This window comes from Gnatocerus cornutus, chromosome 3, assembly GCF_029298725.1.
Source record: "Gnatocerus cornutus isolate USDA-ARS CGAHR chromosome 3, icGnaCorn1.1, whole genome shotgun sequence".
Lineage (NCBI taxonomy): Eukaryota > Metazoa > Arthropoda > Insecta > Coleoptera > Tenebrionidae > Gnatocerus > Gnatocerus cornutus.
This window is the reverse complement of record NC_142235.1, coordinates 20765834-20778889: the sequence shown is the minus strand read 5'-3', so window position 1 is coordinate 20778889 and position 13056 is coordinate 20765834. Positions and strand designations below refer to the sequence as shown.

General features: G+C 42.1%; 3 protein-coding genes across 3 annotated transcripts; 2 read left to right on the top strand and 1 right to left on the bottom strand.

The window, feature by feature from the left end:
• Positions 1 to 2332: 2332 nt before the first annotated feature.
• Positions 2333 to 3336, top strand: LOC148178035 (farnesol dehydrogenase-like). The gene is made up of 3 exons (XM_088031834.1): positions 2333 to 2950; positions 2999 to 3154; positions 3210 to 3336. Exons 1-3 carry the CDS (start codon positions 2378 to 2380, stop codon positions 3249 to 3251), a joined length of 771 nt encoding a protein of 256 aa, XP_087887960.1. The 5' UTR covers positions 2333 to 2377; the 3' UTR covers positions 3252 to 3336.
• Positions 3337 to 3812: 476 nt separating this feature from the next.
• Positions 3813 to 9290, top strand: Lam (Lamin). Its single transcript, XM_088032887.1, has 3 exons — positions 3813 to 4613; positions 7221 to 8224; positions 8813 to 9290. The coding sequence occupies exons 1-3, from the start codon at positions 3978 to 3980 to the stop codon at positions 8937 to 8939; spliced, it is 1767 nt and encodes a 588-aa protein (XP_087889013.1). The 5' UTR covers positions 3813 to 3977; the 3' UTR covers positions 8940 to 9290.
• Positions 9291 to 9549: 259 nt separating this feature from the next.
• Positions 9550 to 12064, bottom strand: LOC148178033 (transcription factor YY2-like). Its single transcript, XM_088032891.1, has 5 exons — positions 11599 to 12064; positions 11042 to 11227; positions 10773 to 10995; positions 9987 to 10106; positions 9550 to 9935 (listed from the first exon to the last, which is right to left on the bottom strand). Exons 1-5 carry the CDS (start codon positions 12062 to 12064, stop codon positions 9830 to 9832), a joined length of 1101 nt encoding a protein of 366 aa, XP_087889017.1. The 3' UTR covers positions 9550 to 9829.
• Between the last annotated feature and the right edge of the window lie 992 nt (positions 12065 to 13056).

Sequence of the window (13056 nt, the reverse complement as noted above, 5' to 3'; positions counted from 1 at the left end):
ATTTTCGGATACTTAAATTTGGAACTGAAAATTTATTATCCGCAACTTTAAAGGCTTCTAGTTCGGTTATTTGTCGACGTACGTGAATATATCGCCCAGTTTTGGATTCCTCGTGAAATTCTGCGTAAAATAAGTACAAATACTTTAAAACTGCTCCATAGACAAGCGAAATATCGACCGCGTTTCAATTAGTGACCGAAACGCAGCTAACTTCCACATTGAAAAAATAAAATTTTGAATTCAAACTACCTAAAATCGATTTCTAAGGTAAAAAATTGCAAGAAAAACGATTCCGATGAGCGTTGTTTTATATTTGCCATAATTCCAGAGATATCGAGCAAAATTGTTTTCAAACCTTCAAAATTTTGGTCCTCTGGCGACAACCCAAAATTTCAAACGCCTGTAACTCAGTTATTTGTTGACGTACGGGAAAAATAAGCAAATTTTTGGATTCAGCGCGAAATTCTGCGTTAAATGAGCCCATCCAGTTCAGATTCCTTAACAAATAACCGAGATATCGACTGAATTACATTTTCAGAGGGTGATTTTAGGGTCATTTTCAAGACGCTGTTTTAGGGCGAAAACTGCGTTTAATGTTATTCAATTATACATCGCTTGAAAGAACAGCTCAAGATCTATCAACTGTCAAAATCTCAGATTGATGGGACGAATAGTTTACGAGGGGCGATGAAAAAACGAAAAATTGAAAATTTTTCATCGATTGAGTCGCAAAATTTTTTTGCCCAAAAAATTGACCATCGAATTTTCGACTTTTGAGGGCGGATTCTAAAGTAAAATGACCCGAGAAAAACGATGGTAAAAACCGTTTCTCAAAATCTTTCGTAGTTTCAGAGATATCGAGCTTTGAAAATTTTCCAACTCAAATTCCAATATCCGAAACTTTGATCGCTTATAACTCAGTTATTTCTAGACCGATCTTAACGAATCTTGTCTTTTTCGATTCTGCGTGAAATTCTGCGTAAAATGAGTACCAATACGTTAAGATTACTTTATACATAAGCGAGATATCGACTGAGTCTAAATTATAGACCGAAACGCAGCTAACTTCCACATTGAAAAAATAAAAAAATTGAAATCGAACTACCTAAAATCGATTTCTGTTGTTTGATATTTGCCATAGTTCCGGAGATATCGAGCAAAATTGTTTTCGAACCTCCAAAATTTTGGTCCTCTGGCGACAACCTCAAACTTCAAACGCCTCTTACTCAGTTATTTGTTGACGTATGAGAAAAATAAGGTTATTTTTGGATTCAGCGCGAAATTTTGCGTTAAATGAGCCCATCCAGTTCAGATTTCCTTAACAATTAACCGAGATATCGACTGAATTACATTTTCAGAGGGTGATTTTAGGGTCATTTTCAAGACGCTGTTTTAGGGCGAAAACTGCGTTTAATAATATTGAATTATATATCGATTGAAAGAAGAGCTCGAGATCTATCAACTGGCCAAATCTCAGATCGATCGGGCAAATAGTTTACGAGGAGCGATCAAAAAACGAAAAATTGAAATTTTTTTATCGATTGAGTGAAAAATTTTTTGTGCTCAAAAAATTGACCATCGAATTTTCGACTTTTGAGGGCGGATTCTAAAGTAGAATGAGCCGAGAAAATCGATGGCGTAAACCGTTTCTCAAAATCTTTTTTAGTTTCGGAGATATCGAACTTTGAAAATTTTCCAACTCAAAATTCAATATTCGAAATTTTGATCGTCCATAATTCAGTTATTTGTGGACTGATCTCAACGAATTTTACGTTTTTGGATTCTGCATAAAATTCTGCGTAAAATGAGTACCAATACTTTAATATTGCTGCATAAATAAGCAAAATATTAAGCTTTATACCTTTTGAGACTAAACTTGTCTTGAGACAAATTTTCATTACATTTTCTATAGATATGTAATTTTTTTTATTTTTTTTTTTGGATTGGTTTAGAGTTTTAGATTACCTTGAGATCTTCTCTAATTTTTGTTTGTACCGCATCTCCTTTAGAAACTTCGAGTTTCTTCAGAAGTTGAATTATTTGTTGAAATGTTGGTTGCCTATATCAATCAAAAAAAGAAGGCAAACATCAAAATAAAACGTTGAAAAACCAAAAATTACCTTTCTGGACGACAACCAACCCTCCACAAAAAATCAAAAATCTACCACCTTGAACTGCGCACTGTTAAAATCCGATTAGATCCTCAAGAACGCACCTCGACCTTGGCTCTCGTCCCATGCCGTCCAGGACACAATCAAATACCTGTACTCATCGCATCTAACAAATATAATTATATTCCACTTATGTAACAAGGTCACACTCACCTTTATTACCGCACCCGCACCGTCATCTCCGCAGTTCCACTCTTCATCCCACCATGGTGCTCTCGATGGACCGCTGGATCGGCAAAGTGGCCATAGTGACCGGCGCCAGTTCGGGAATCGGCGCCGCCATCGCGGAATTCCTCGTCACCAAAGGCCTCCTCGTCGTCGGCGTCGCCCGCCGCTCCGAGCGCGTCGAAGAAGCGGCCAAGAAGCTCAGCTCCAAGAAGGGCAAACTCTACGCGGTCAAAGCGGACATGGGCAGCGAGAGCGACGTCGTCAAAGCCTTCAACTGGGTGGACCAGCATGTGGGGCCGGTGCACATCCTCATCAACAACGCAGGGATTGCGAAGGAGACGTCGCTGACGGACGGCGACGCCAGCGGGTGGAGGAGCGTCTTCGATGTCAACGTCATGGGGCTGTGCGTCGCGACGCGCGAGGCGGTTAAGCGAATGGCGGCGAGTAAAACCAGCGGGCATATTATCCATCTTAACAGCGTCACGGGGCATAAAGTGGTTTATCTGCCGAATATTAACGTTTATCCAGCGAGTAAGTTCGCCGTGACGGCGCTGGCGGAGACGCTGAGACACGAGCTGAAGGAGAAGAGGTGCAACAATATCAAGGTCACGGTAAGTGGAGGAATTTGGCGGGATTGGATTTTCTGATGTGGTTTTTAGAGCATTAGTCCGGGATTTGTTGCAAGTGAGATGACTTCTTTGAATCCGGAGCTGTCCAAGGAGCGGCAAGAGACGCTGAAGAATGTTAACTTCCTGAAGAGCGAGGATATTGCAGAGGCGATTTGCTACGTTCTGTCAACGCCGCAAAGTGTACAGGTGAGGAACTCTTGTAATTTGGAAACGTTTTTGATGGTTTTTCTCTTGGTTTTAGATAAGTGAGTTGACCATTACTCCCACTGGAGAAGTGTATTAGTGTGAAGAAACGTCGGTGGAGGTGTATTATTGTAGTAACATTACTGGATAATAAAAATATGTGGAAATAAAGTCTACAAATTTTACCATTTTTAAAAAATTGGCGATTTTGACAAAAGTAAGCAAGATATCGCCCGATTTGAAAAAATTAAATCCAAAGGCCTTTGGTCTAATTTTTTTTCAGTTTTCGAATTTCAGCTAAGACGGAATTCTATTCATTCTTTATTTTCTACATTTAGACTTTTCCCTCTTAATTCCAGCATAATTTTCTGAAGAATCACAGATTTGAAATTGGGACTATTTTTGTTTTGGCACTAAAAAAAAACAAACTAGGCGACGTTGCCGGTTCTAAATCCACCCGTTTTTGCGGTGTCGTTTCTTTAAATACCGTTTTTAAAAAAACAAAGACAAAATTATCGTTAAGTGGCTTTAGATTTAAGATCACTAAATACAAAATCGGGGTTTTAAACCGACAATTGTCCAACTAGTAATTTTTTGAATATTTTGCACCCCGCGCCACCTGTCCGCGGGTAGCCGAACCTCAAACGTCAACCCTGCAGAGCCCCACTCCCAGCCCCACCTATTTACATTTAACTGTAGAAAAACCGTTAAACCGGCCGCTTTGCAGCTCTCCTATCATCACGTCCGAAAATAGCGAACAGCTTGGATCAACCTCGACCGCATTTAGTGTAATCCTCGTTTTGTGTGGCAGTGTGAAAGTGTCGTGATGTCCGCCAAGTCCAAGAAGAGCTCGACGCCGGTATCGCAGCCGCAATCGGCGCGGCCGAGCAGTCCATTGAGCCCCACGCGTCACTCACGCATGCAGGAAAAAGCCGACTTACAGAACCTCAATGACAGATTAGCATGTTACATCGACAAAGTGAGGTATCTGGAGGGCGAAAACAGCCGCCTCACCAGGGAGGTGCAGAAGACCCACGAGACCGTCACCAGGCAGGTCACAGACATCAAATCCATGTATGATAACGAGCTGTCGGAGGCTAGGAAGATGCTGGACGAGACGTACAGAGAGAAGGCCAAACTGGAAATTGATACTAAGAGATTATGGGACGAAAACGAAGAACTCAAAGCCGATCTGGCCAAGAAGAACAAGGATTTGGTGTTGGCTGAGAACTCGGCGAGAGTTTGGGAGACGAGATGCAACGAGTTGCAGATTAAGTACAACCAAGCCAACTCCGACGCCAAGAAGGCCATCAGCGACCTCAGGGATCTAGAGAAGGAGAGAGACAAGCTCAGGAAGCAATGCGAAGAACTGAGAAAACAACTCGAGGAAGAATCTCTTGCGAGGGTCGACGTGGAAAACCACAACCAAACTTTGAGGGAGGAGCTTTCATTTAAAGATCAGGTAAAGTTTGGTCAATACAAACTCACGTCACGATTAAAAAAAGACCAATTTTGGTTATTTTATGGCGTGTTTTCTCCCGCCAAGCACTCAAAGTGGGGGGCATGACGCTCCTCTAATCCTATTAATCACATCGTCCTTGAAATATACAGGGTGTTGGTTAAACCACCCACAATTCGAGACAGGTGTCACTTTCTCAACACCCACTAGATTCGCTTTTCGGAATTCGGACACTTTTCATAACTGAAATTCCACTAAAAATAGAAGTTACGTCATGGCCGACTTGAGTAATAAATTCAAGGAATAATTCATGTCACTGATAGATACACAGTGACCACGAAAGTGACAGTTTGTTTATTTATGTAGAGACAACTGCGGGAGATGACGTAACTGAACTTTTACCGAAGCGTCAAAATTAGATAATGACATAAAAAAGTGACATTTTTAATCGTCGCGTCTTTTTGAGTAGGCGGTGCTATTGTGAACAAAGGCGTGGCTTTCAAATTAAATATACAGGGTGTCTCTCTAATAAAATTTAGGAAGGCGTTTTAGTCACATTTTTGCCAATTACACGAAACTAAAAATAAAGTTTACTCAGACACGTTTAATAATAGTAATGTAAATACTATTGACATTGGCCATTAATAATCTAGAAATGAATATGTTACAAGGTGGTCATAAAAAGTGATATTAATAATACATCAAGGTACTTCTCAGAAATGCACTTTTACTGTGTCATCATTGAACTGATTTCAGTCGATTAGATTTTTCAATGTTTCTAAAATCCGCCTATAATAAGTGACGGAAATGCCGACATTACATTTCGAAACAAAATTAGGTTGAAGTGTGTTTGCCGAATTTATCTTTGTTGACATTTCATTGATAACATGCTTTGGAGAATGTTTATGAAAAATCTTTATTTGATCTTTATTTGAATGTCATGGACCAGTGGTAATACTTCTCAAAAATGGCCTTGACACTTGACTTCCCCTTATTTCGTCCAACTTCCCCTGATTTTCCTGTGTTTTTATCTAATTTCCCCTTTTTTCCTTGTGAGTTCGTCCAATTTCCCCTTTTTTCCTTGCGATTTCGTCCAATTTTCCCCTTATTTCCTTGTTATGTCGTTAAACTTCCTCTAAATCTTGTAATTTCGTCTAGTCTTCGTCCAACTTCTTCTTATTTCTTTGTGATTTCATAAAACCTCTCCTGATTTCCTTGAGATTTCGTCCAATTGCCCCCTTATTTTAGTTATTTCGTTAAACTTCCCCAGAATTCTTTGTAATTTCGTCTAGTTTTCGTCCAACTTCCCCTTACTTCTTCGCGATTTCATAAAACTTCCCCTAATTTCCTTGAGATTTCGTCCAACTTCCTCTGAACTTGTGATTTTCTATTGATTTCCAACCGATTTTCCCTGATTTCCCAGGGAGTTTAACTCCTCGATCAAGAATCTAGTGAGCGCAGCGTGCTTTTAAATTTTGTCAACCGTAAAAAGCCTGTTTATTTTGTCTCCTAATCCGTAAAACTTTGTTTTTTTAAACATCCTGTATAAACGTAAATAAAACAAAATGCGATCACTTTATTAATAAATCGCCGATTTTATTTGTCAAAGCGCCGGTAGGTACGTGACGTCACGGTCGATAAACCAGCCCGCTATTTTATGATGTCACCGTTTAAAAATAACAATTGATACCCCCTCACGTGTGCACGTGTTTCTATTTAAATAAAGTCCTGTTTTATCGACCGGGATGTGGTTATTTGATTATTATTATCATTTTTACACCGCTGCACCTGCAGATAACAATATTTATTTTGTTGGGAAATCGCGGATAGAATCGATTTCGAGATTATCGACCCACATGGACGCCCATTTTATGTGTTAATTTCGGATGGGTTGATTACGTCACCATTTAGCGATTTAGCGGTGATTCTTTCCAGGCTGGCCGTGCATTTTAAACGTATGACGATACTTGCTCGAAAACTGTCAAATCTGTCAAATACTTCGATTTTATTGGCCAAAATTAGTTACGACGTGACGTTGCCTCTCAAAGCTCACTACGATTGTAAATTTGATGGATTATACAAAATGGAGAATAGTCGTTTGTGCGACTGGGGTGGGAAGGAGGATTTTTCGTTGTGACCTTGAAGACATGCACAAATATTTATTTTGACGTTGAATACCAAGTGTCCACTGGAATTTCTTAAGTTTGCTTTTTATCGCCGGTGGCATTGAGAATGGGAGTGGGCGAGGACTCTGGAGACGCAATTTAACATCTCTTTCTTCTTCTTCTTCTTCTTCTTCTTCTTCTTCTTCTTCTTCTTCTTCTTCTTCTTCTTCTTCTTGACACTTGACTTCCCCTGATTTCCTTGTGATTTCGTCCAACTTCCCCTTATTTCCTTGTGATTTCGTCCAACTTCCCCTGATTTTCTTGAGCTTTCGTCCAACTTCCCCTGATTTACTTGAGATTTCGTCCAACTTTCCCTTATTTCTTTGATATTTTGTTAAACTTCCCTTGAATTCCTTGTAATTTCGTCTAAATTTCCCTGATTTCCTTGTGTTTTCGTTAAACTCTCTTGAATAGCAATTTAACATCTCTTCCTTCTTCTTTCCAGGTGTACCAGAAGGAGATCACCGACACGCGCACGCGGCGCCACGTGGAGATCAGCGAGATCGACGGCCGCCTCGCCGAGAAGTACGAAGCGAAACTCCAGGAGGCCCTCCAAGAGCTCCGCGACCAATACGAGAGCCAGATGGCGAACAACCGCCAAGAGATCGAGCTCCTCTACGAGAACAAAATCAAAAACTTGCAATCTGCCGCCAACCGTCACTCCTCCGCCGCCGGCAACGCGCTCGACGAACTCCGCCAGGTCCGCACTCGCATCGACAGCCTCACCTCCAAGATCACGGAGCTCGAAGGCGAGAATTCCGTCCTGCAGACGCGCTGCCGCGACCTGGAGAAGCTGCTCGAGAACGAACGCCTCCGGCACGCCGAAGACCTCGCCGCGCTCGAGACGGACCTGGCGCGACTCCGTGAAGAGATGGCCAACCAGCTGCAGGAGTACCAAGACTTGATGGACATCAAAGTGTCGCTGGACATCGAGATCGCCGCGTATCGCAAGCTGTTGGAGAGCGAAGAGGCGAGGTTGAATATCACGCCGCACGGCTCTCCGGAGGCGCAGCACGCGGTGCGCGGGGGCTCGCAGAGGCGGACTCCGGTGAGGGCCGGCGCCAAACGCAAGCGCACGCTGCTGGAGGAGTCGCACGAACAGAGTCTGTCGGATTTCAGCGTCAACAGCTCCTCCAAAGGGGACATCGAAGTCTCCGAAGTCGATTCCGACGGAAAGTTTGTTAAACTCCATAACAAGAGCAACCAGGAGGTTAGTCTAGGTGGCTGGACCGTGGTGAGGAAGGCCGGAGCGGCCGAAACGCTGTACAAGTTCCATCGTTCGGTCAAGGTCGAACCGAATGGTCACGTGACCGTTTGGTCCTCCGACCAGAACAAGGAGCACGAGCCGCCGACCAACCTGGTGATGAAGGGGCAGAAGTGGATGATCGCCGATAACATGACCACGACGGTGTTCAATAATAGCGGAGACGAAGTGGCGGTGTCTGAAAGGTTAGTGCTTTCTTCTGGTTATTCCAGATTTTATAGAAGGTAAAATGGTGCGGCGACCACCAGTGCCGGGGGTTGGTTTACTATATGCATATTTTATAAGTGCACCTAATTTGTGTCGAGCACCGCCGGGAAAAGGTTTGGTTTCTGAGTTGAGCCGGAGTTGGCTGGGGACGGCCATTTTTAACAAATGATGTGACGGTGCTGACAGTTTCTTACCATAAAACAAAAGAAAGGAAGGAGGGGAATCATTCATTTTATCTAGAAGGCCATGTTATTTTATGGTGCCAATTCGAATCATTCATTAATAAAGAAGAGAGCAGTGGTACCAAATCAGATCTCGTCCGTTGCCAACCCAACGGAACCAAGGTAACCAAATTGAGAAACCAAATCTCCCTAGTGTTAACCAATCATTGTATCTCCATATATATTCTATCTATGCTTATATTTTGTATTAATATTCTTAGAGTACGTATTTTATTATGGTTATTACAATAAAATAAACGATAACACAGAGGATTGTTTATTTTAACAGTCACCATCTAACAGTCGTGACGTAACCGGTGACACTTCCTAATTTTTTTTTTCTAGGACAAAACGGCAGCTTTCCACCGCGGCATTGAGGCACCGGGAATTGGGGGGCGGCTTCCTGGGGTCGGAGGAGCTCCACCACCAGTACGGAGACCCGCAAGGGGAAGAAAAGTGCCGAATTATGTAAAAGTGACGTCTTTAGTCTCGCTTGACGCTTTTATTTGATTCGCGGATCGGATGGACGCTTCGACGGGGATGGAATTTCGTTCACTGAGCAACTTGTCTTCATATAAATTGTTAGAGAATTTTGTAAGGAGAGACTTTTATATATTTTTATTTATATAAGTATTAGGGGACTCTGGGATCTCTTCAGGTTTCTGTTTTTAAGAAATCTGGAGGGGTCGAACTTAAGTAGTCTTTTTTTCTTTTATATTAAAACAATAGGATTTTTATACCGAGGGATTGTAATTCCAGGTTTAGTATAAGTCTTGGTAACTTTTTTTGTATTTTCTTGTGTTCAAATAAATTCTTTATTCTAGTTTGTTTTTTTTTGAAGTTCTTGTGCCTTATTGTTTATTGTAAGTCGTGCATGTCTAAGCTTTAAATTAGGTCAAAATCGATGTTCACAGTTAAAATCGAAATAAATATATTTTCACCAATTGTTTTTTCATGATGTCATTTCCCCATTCGCAAGTGATGTCATTGTTTTATTTATAAACGTCACGAGGTCACTTTTCACTTTTAGGTTCAATGTCGGCGGGCATACGTATGTATACAGGCTGTCCCAAAAAACCGCAATTGGAAAATTATTTATTTTTTTTATGTACATTAGGAAATATGATATTTACTCTTACAACTCTCACTGAGTTGGCTTAAAACCTGCTGATATACAAACCTTACGTTAAAATAATTTATAACTCATATAAATATCGATGTTCATTTGTTTGGAACGAGCCATTTCCGTCGGAGTGTAAACGCTCTAGCCTCTAACTTGAAATTTACGTTTGTATTTTGGTAAAACTGAATTGCTTTCACTTGATGCGTTCGTAAAAGTCCTAGAATGGCGCACCACCGACTCTAATCGGTATAAACAATGTACTCTGGGTCGGTGACTTCGACTTGCACGAACTGCGACTGCAGCATCTGCATGTTGCCGGAGTTGCGCGCCATGTTGTTTCTAGATCTGAAAAGGAGCAAACAGACAATTGGCGTTTGACGTCAGATTGGCACTCACTTCGCCTTGGCGTGTGTTAGAATGTGACTTTTTAGGTTGGTCGATTGTGCGAACTTCTTGTTACACCCGTCGAAGGGGCACACGTATGGCCTATCACCCGTATGAATCCTAACATGAGTCCTGCAACAAAACGCAAATTGACCTTGAAGGGCGACCTTGGGAGTTAGGACTGACTCATGCTAAAGATATGTTGCGAAATCGTGACTCATCCATATACAGGGAGTTGCGCTTTTAGCGATGAGTCAACTCGGAGCAATGTGTTATACAGTGTGGCGCAGTTTTAGGAGTAAGAAATTGAATTTTATTACAGTCGTGGTAAAATTCAAATTTCTACGTCTAAAATTAATGGATGCGGGCTGGTATCGGATGTTCCGTAAATTGATGAACGGAAATAACAGGTAAATTTTATTTTTTTTCTGCCCTTCCGATTTTCCAAATCAAAGTCTGATAAATTTTAGTTAAAAAAGTTGAAATTTGAGTTTTTTGTGTCATAATTTTGGGATTTTGCATAGTTAATAAACGTATCAAAAGCTGTTCTCCCCAAATTTCATTCTCATAGCTTGAAAATGACCAGAGTTAGGAATTTTCCTGTGACAGAACCTCCGAAATTTCGAGCGGGAAATTTGAAATTTTCCATTTTTCTCTAGAGCACAATCCGCCATCAACCAAATTTAATTTTCTGTTTCAAGGGGCAAAAAAAACACTTCAAATTCCTTACGTTAAGCAATTCGTGGAACACCCAGTACACATGTCTAGTGCGATATACAGGTGGCCTGCAATTCTCACCTTAAATTAAAATCGAGACTAAACCTCTTCCCGCACCCTTCGAATGTGCATTGGAACGGTTTTTCCCCCGTGTGTACCAACTGATGCCTCTTAAGTTTACTAGATTCGACGAACGCCTTCCCGCACTCTGCGCACACGTGGACACGGGGGCCGTGCGTGTGCAAATGTTTTCTCATGGCCGAGTTGTCTCTGAACATTTTATTGCATCCTTTGTGGGGGCACGCTAAAAAAACAAAGTTATCTAAGAAAAAAACAAAGAAGTAACTTACCGATGGTTCGGTCGGTCGTGTCCTGGTTGGGTCGGCGAATTCTGGGACTTTTGAGTCCGGGCCTGGCGAATTCCGCCAGTTGTTTGGGATCTGAGAGATCCAATCCTGGAATTCCATCCGCCGGGATTTTCTTCCCGCTCATGTACTCTGTGTAGTCCGGGTCCGGCTCTGGATTGGAGCCCTCATCTAAAATCCAAAAAAATTAGGACGTGTGAAGACGACAAGTGCGTGTTCCTGAAAATCGCGCGAATCGACGACGCGTCCGGTTTCCCGAATATCTCATTTGACGTTTCGTGGACAATGCGCATTAATTTCGGATTTAGGGAGGATTGTGATGAGTCACGACGCGATGGGGGCTGCAAAAACGACAATTTTTGGGGTTTTGGGTGAGGAGATTTGAATTTGGCGCCATTCGGGGGCAGCTTCCCCATTCTCCGCCATGCTGTTCCATCACCACGGCCATGACAAAATATGGCAGAAAAGTCGTGATGGCCGCCCCGCGTCCGTTTAAAATTCGCGTTCCGCCGCCCCCACGCGCGCTTAAAAGTGTGACTTACCATCGCTGGCCCCCGACGCCCACATTGTTACCGAAAACTCCCCTTCCATGGTCTTGATTTGCACCTGTTTCTGCTCCCATTTCCTGGGTTTTGTCTCCACGTGCATGTCACTGAGCAACATCTCGTTATCGCGTCGGCCTAGGATTCCACCGCCAGCGCGATTCTTCGCTGGGGATTTGCGCTTCTTTGAGGGGCCAGGGGAGGATTCCACGTATAAATCAGAGGCGTCTGGCACCGGGACGTCGTAGATGTTGAGGGGGTCACCCGAGTCATCGATGATCTCCTCCTGGGCCTCCAGGATTATATCGCGGCCCTCCAACGGCTGCATGGAGATCATCGGTTCACCGCATTCTACGATTGTCTCGACTGTGTCGGAAATGTCGACTGGTATCGACTCGATTTCAACGCATTCTTGGATGTCCGGCTGAATTTCCACCTCGCACATGATATTCTGGTGGTCCGCCATGACGATGCTTCCTATTTTGTTTATAAAAGATGGTCGCGGCAATATGGCTACTCACTAACACAACAATGGCGGCGGCAGACACTGATCGCCGCGACCGCTACAATCAAGTTCAAGGAAAATGAATACAGTTACGACAACACAATGACATTCTCTCTCTGTCGTGTTTATTACTCGGCTTGGGCACGTAGGTCGTAGTGTCAAGCGACCAGTTCGGAAATGTGCGCCATCTCTCCGCCGATTTCCCAAACAAAAGATGTGAAAGATGGAAATTTAAAAATAACGCGACGGAAAGGGGGCCGTGTTTATTTACCTTCAGCTGTTTACACTTATTTTAACGACTGCAGTCGTCGTCTTAGATTAGTTCGAGTATAGATAGCCGACTCATCACTCGCGTTTTGATACCGACTCTAGCGCACTCTATAAAAATCTGGCCGTACTAAGAGTCAAGACAACAACCACACTGATGGTGTTTGTCTTTGCTAATTTTTCGTAAAAAAAAGAAATCCAAAAATTGAGTATCGTCTTCGTATAAAATTTCCAAAATTTGCGTTTTTTGTGTCAAAAATTTTTCATTTATTGTACATATCACTGTCATGTTTGATCAAACGTAATAATCCCTACTTTGTTTATGTTTAAAATCCAGATTTACACTACTAAATGTTTGAGGACATGTATACAGTCGAGAGCAAAAAAATTTGGTCACCAATGTCTCTGTTTTTGGCAAAGTTTGTGGTTAAATTGAACGTTTACAGACGAAAATTTTTTTTTTGACCGTCACTGTATAAAAATATTTGACATTTTGAGTGTAATCTATGCAATACTATTAATTTGACGTATGAAATTCGAATCAAGATTGTCAAAAGTGACAGTTATAGAGAAATACATGACAGTTTATGACAATTAAATGACTTTGACGTCAAAACAGTCACTAATTGTTTGTTTTATTAATAACATTGTTATGACAACCGTAATAATCACGCCTACTTCGTTCA

Bases quoted from the DNA above. Each gene is read 5' to 3' on its own strand.
- LOC148178035 (XM_088031834.1), top strand. From the start codon at position 2,378: ATGGTGCTCTCGATGGACCGCTGGATCGGCAAAGTGGCCATAGTGACC. The intron at 2,951-2,998 runs GTAAGTGGAGGA...TGTGGTTTTTAG, and splicing joins GCAACAATATCAAGGTCACG to AGCATTAGTCCGGGATTTGT. The intron at 3,155-3,209 runs GTGAGGAACTCT...TCTTGGTTTTAG, and splicing joins CAACGCCGCAAAGTGTACAG to ATAAGTGAGTTGACCATTAC.
- Lam (XM_088032887.1), top strand. From the start codon at position 3,978: ATGTCCGCCAAGTCCAAGAAGAGCTCGACGCCGGTATCGCAGCCGCAA. The intron at 4,614-7,220 runs GTAAAGTTTGGT...TCTTCTTTCCAG, and splicing joins AGCTTTCATTTAAAGATCAG to GTGTACCAGAAGGAGATCAC. The intron at 8,225-8,812 runs GTTAGTGCTTTC...TTTTTTTTCTAG, and splicing joins GAAGTGGCGGTGTCTGAAAG to GACAAAACGGCAGCTTTCCA.
- LOC148178033 (XM_088032891.1), bottom strand. From the start codon at position 12,064: ATGGCGGACCACCAGAATATCATGTGCGAGGTGGAAATTCAGCCGGAC. The intron at 11,228-11,598 runs GTAAGTCACACT...TTTGGATTTTAG, and splicing joins GGCGTCGGGGGCCAGCGATG to ATGAGGGCTCCAATCCAGAG. The intron at 10,996-11,041 runs GTAAGTTACTTC...TTGTTTTTTTAG, and splicing joins CACGACCGACCGAACCATCG to CGTGCCCCCACAAAGGATGC.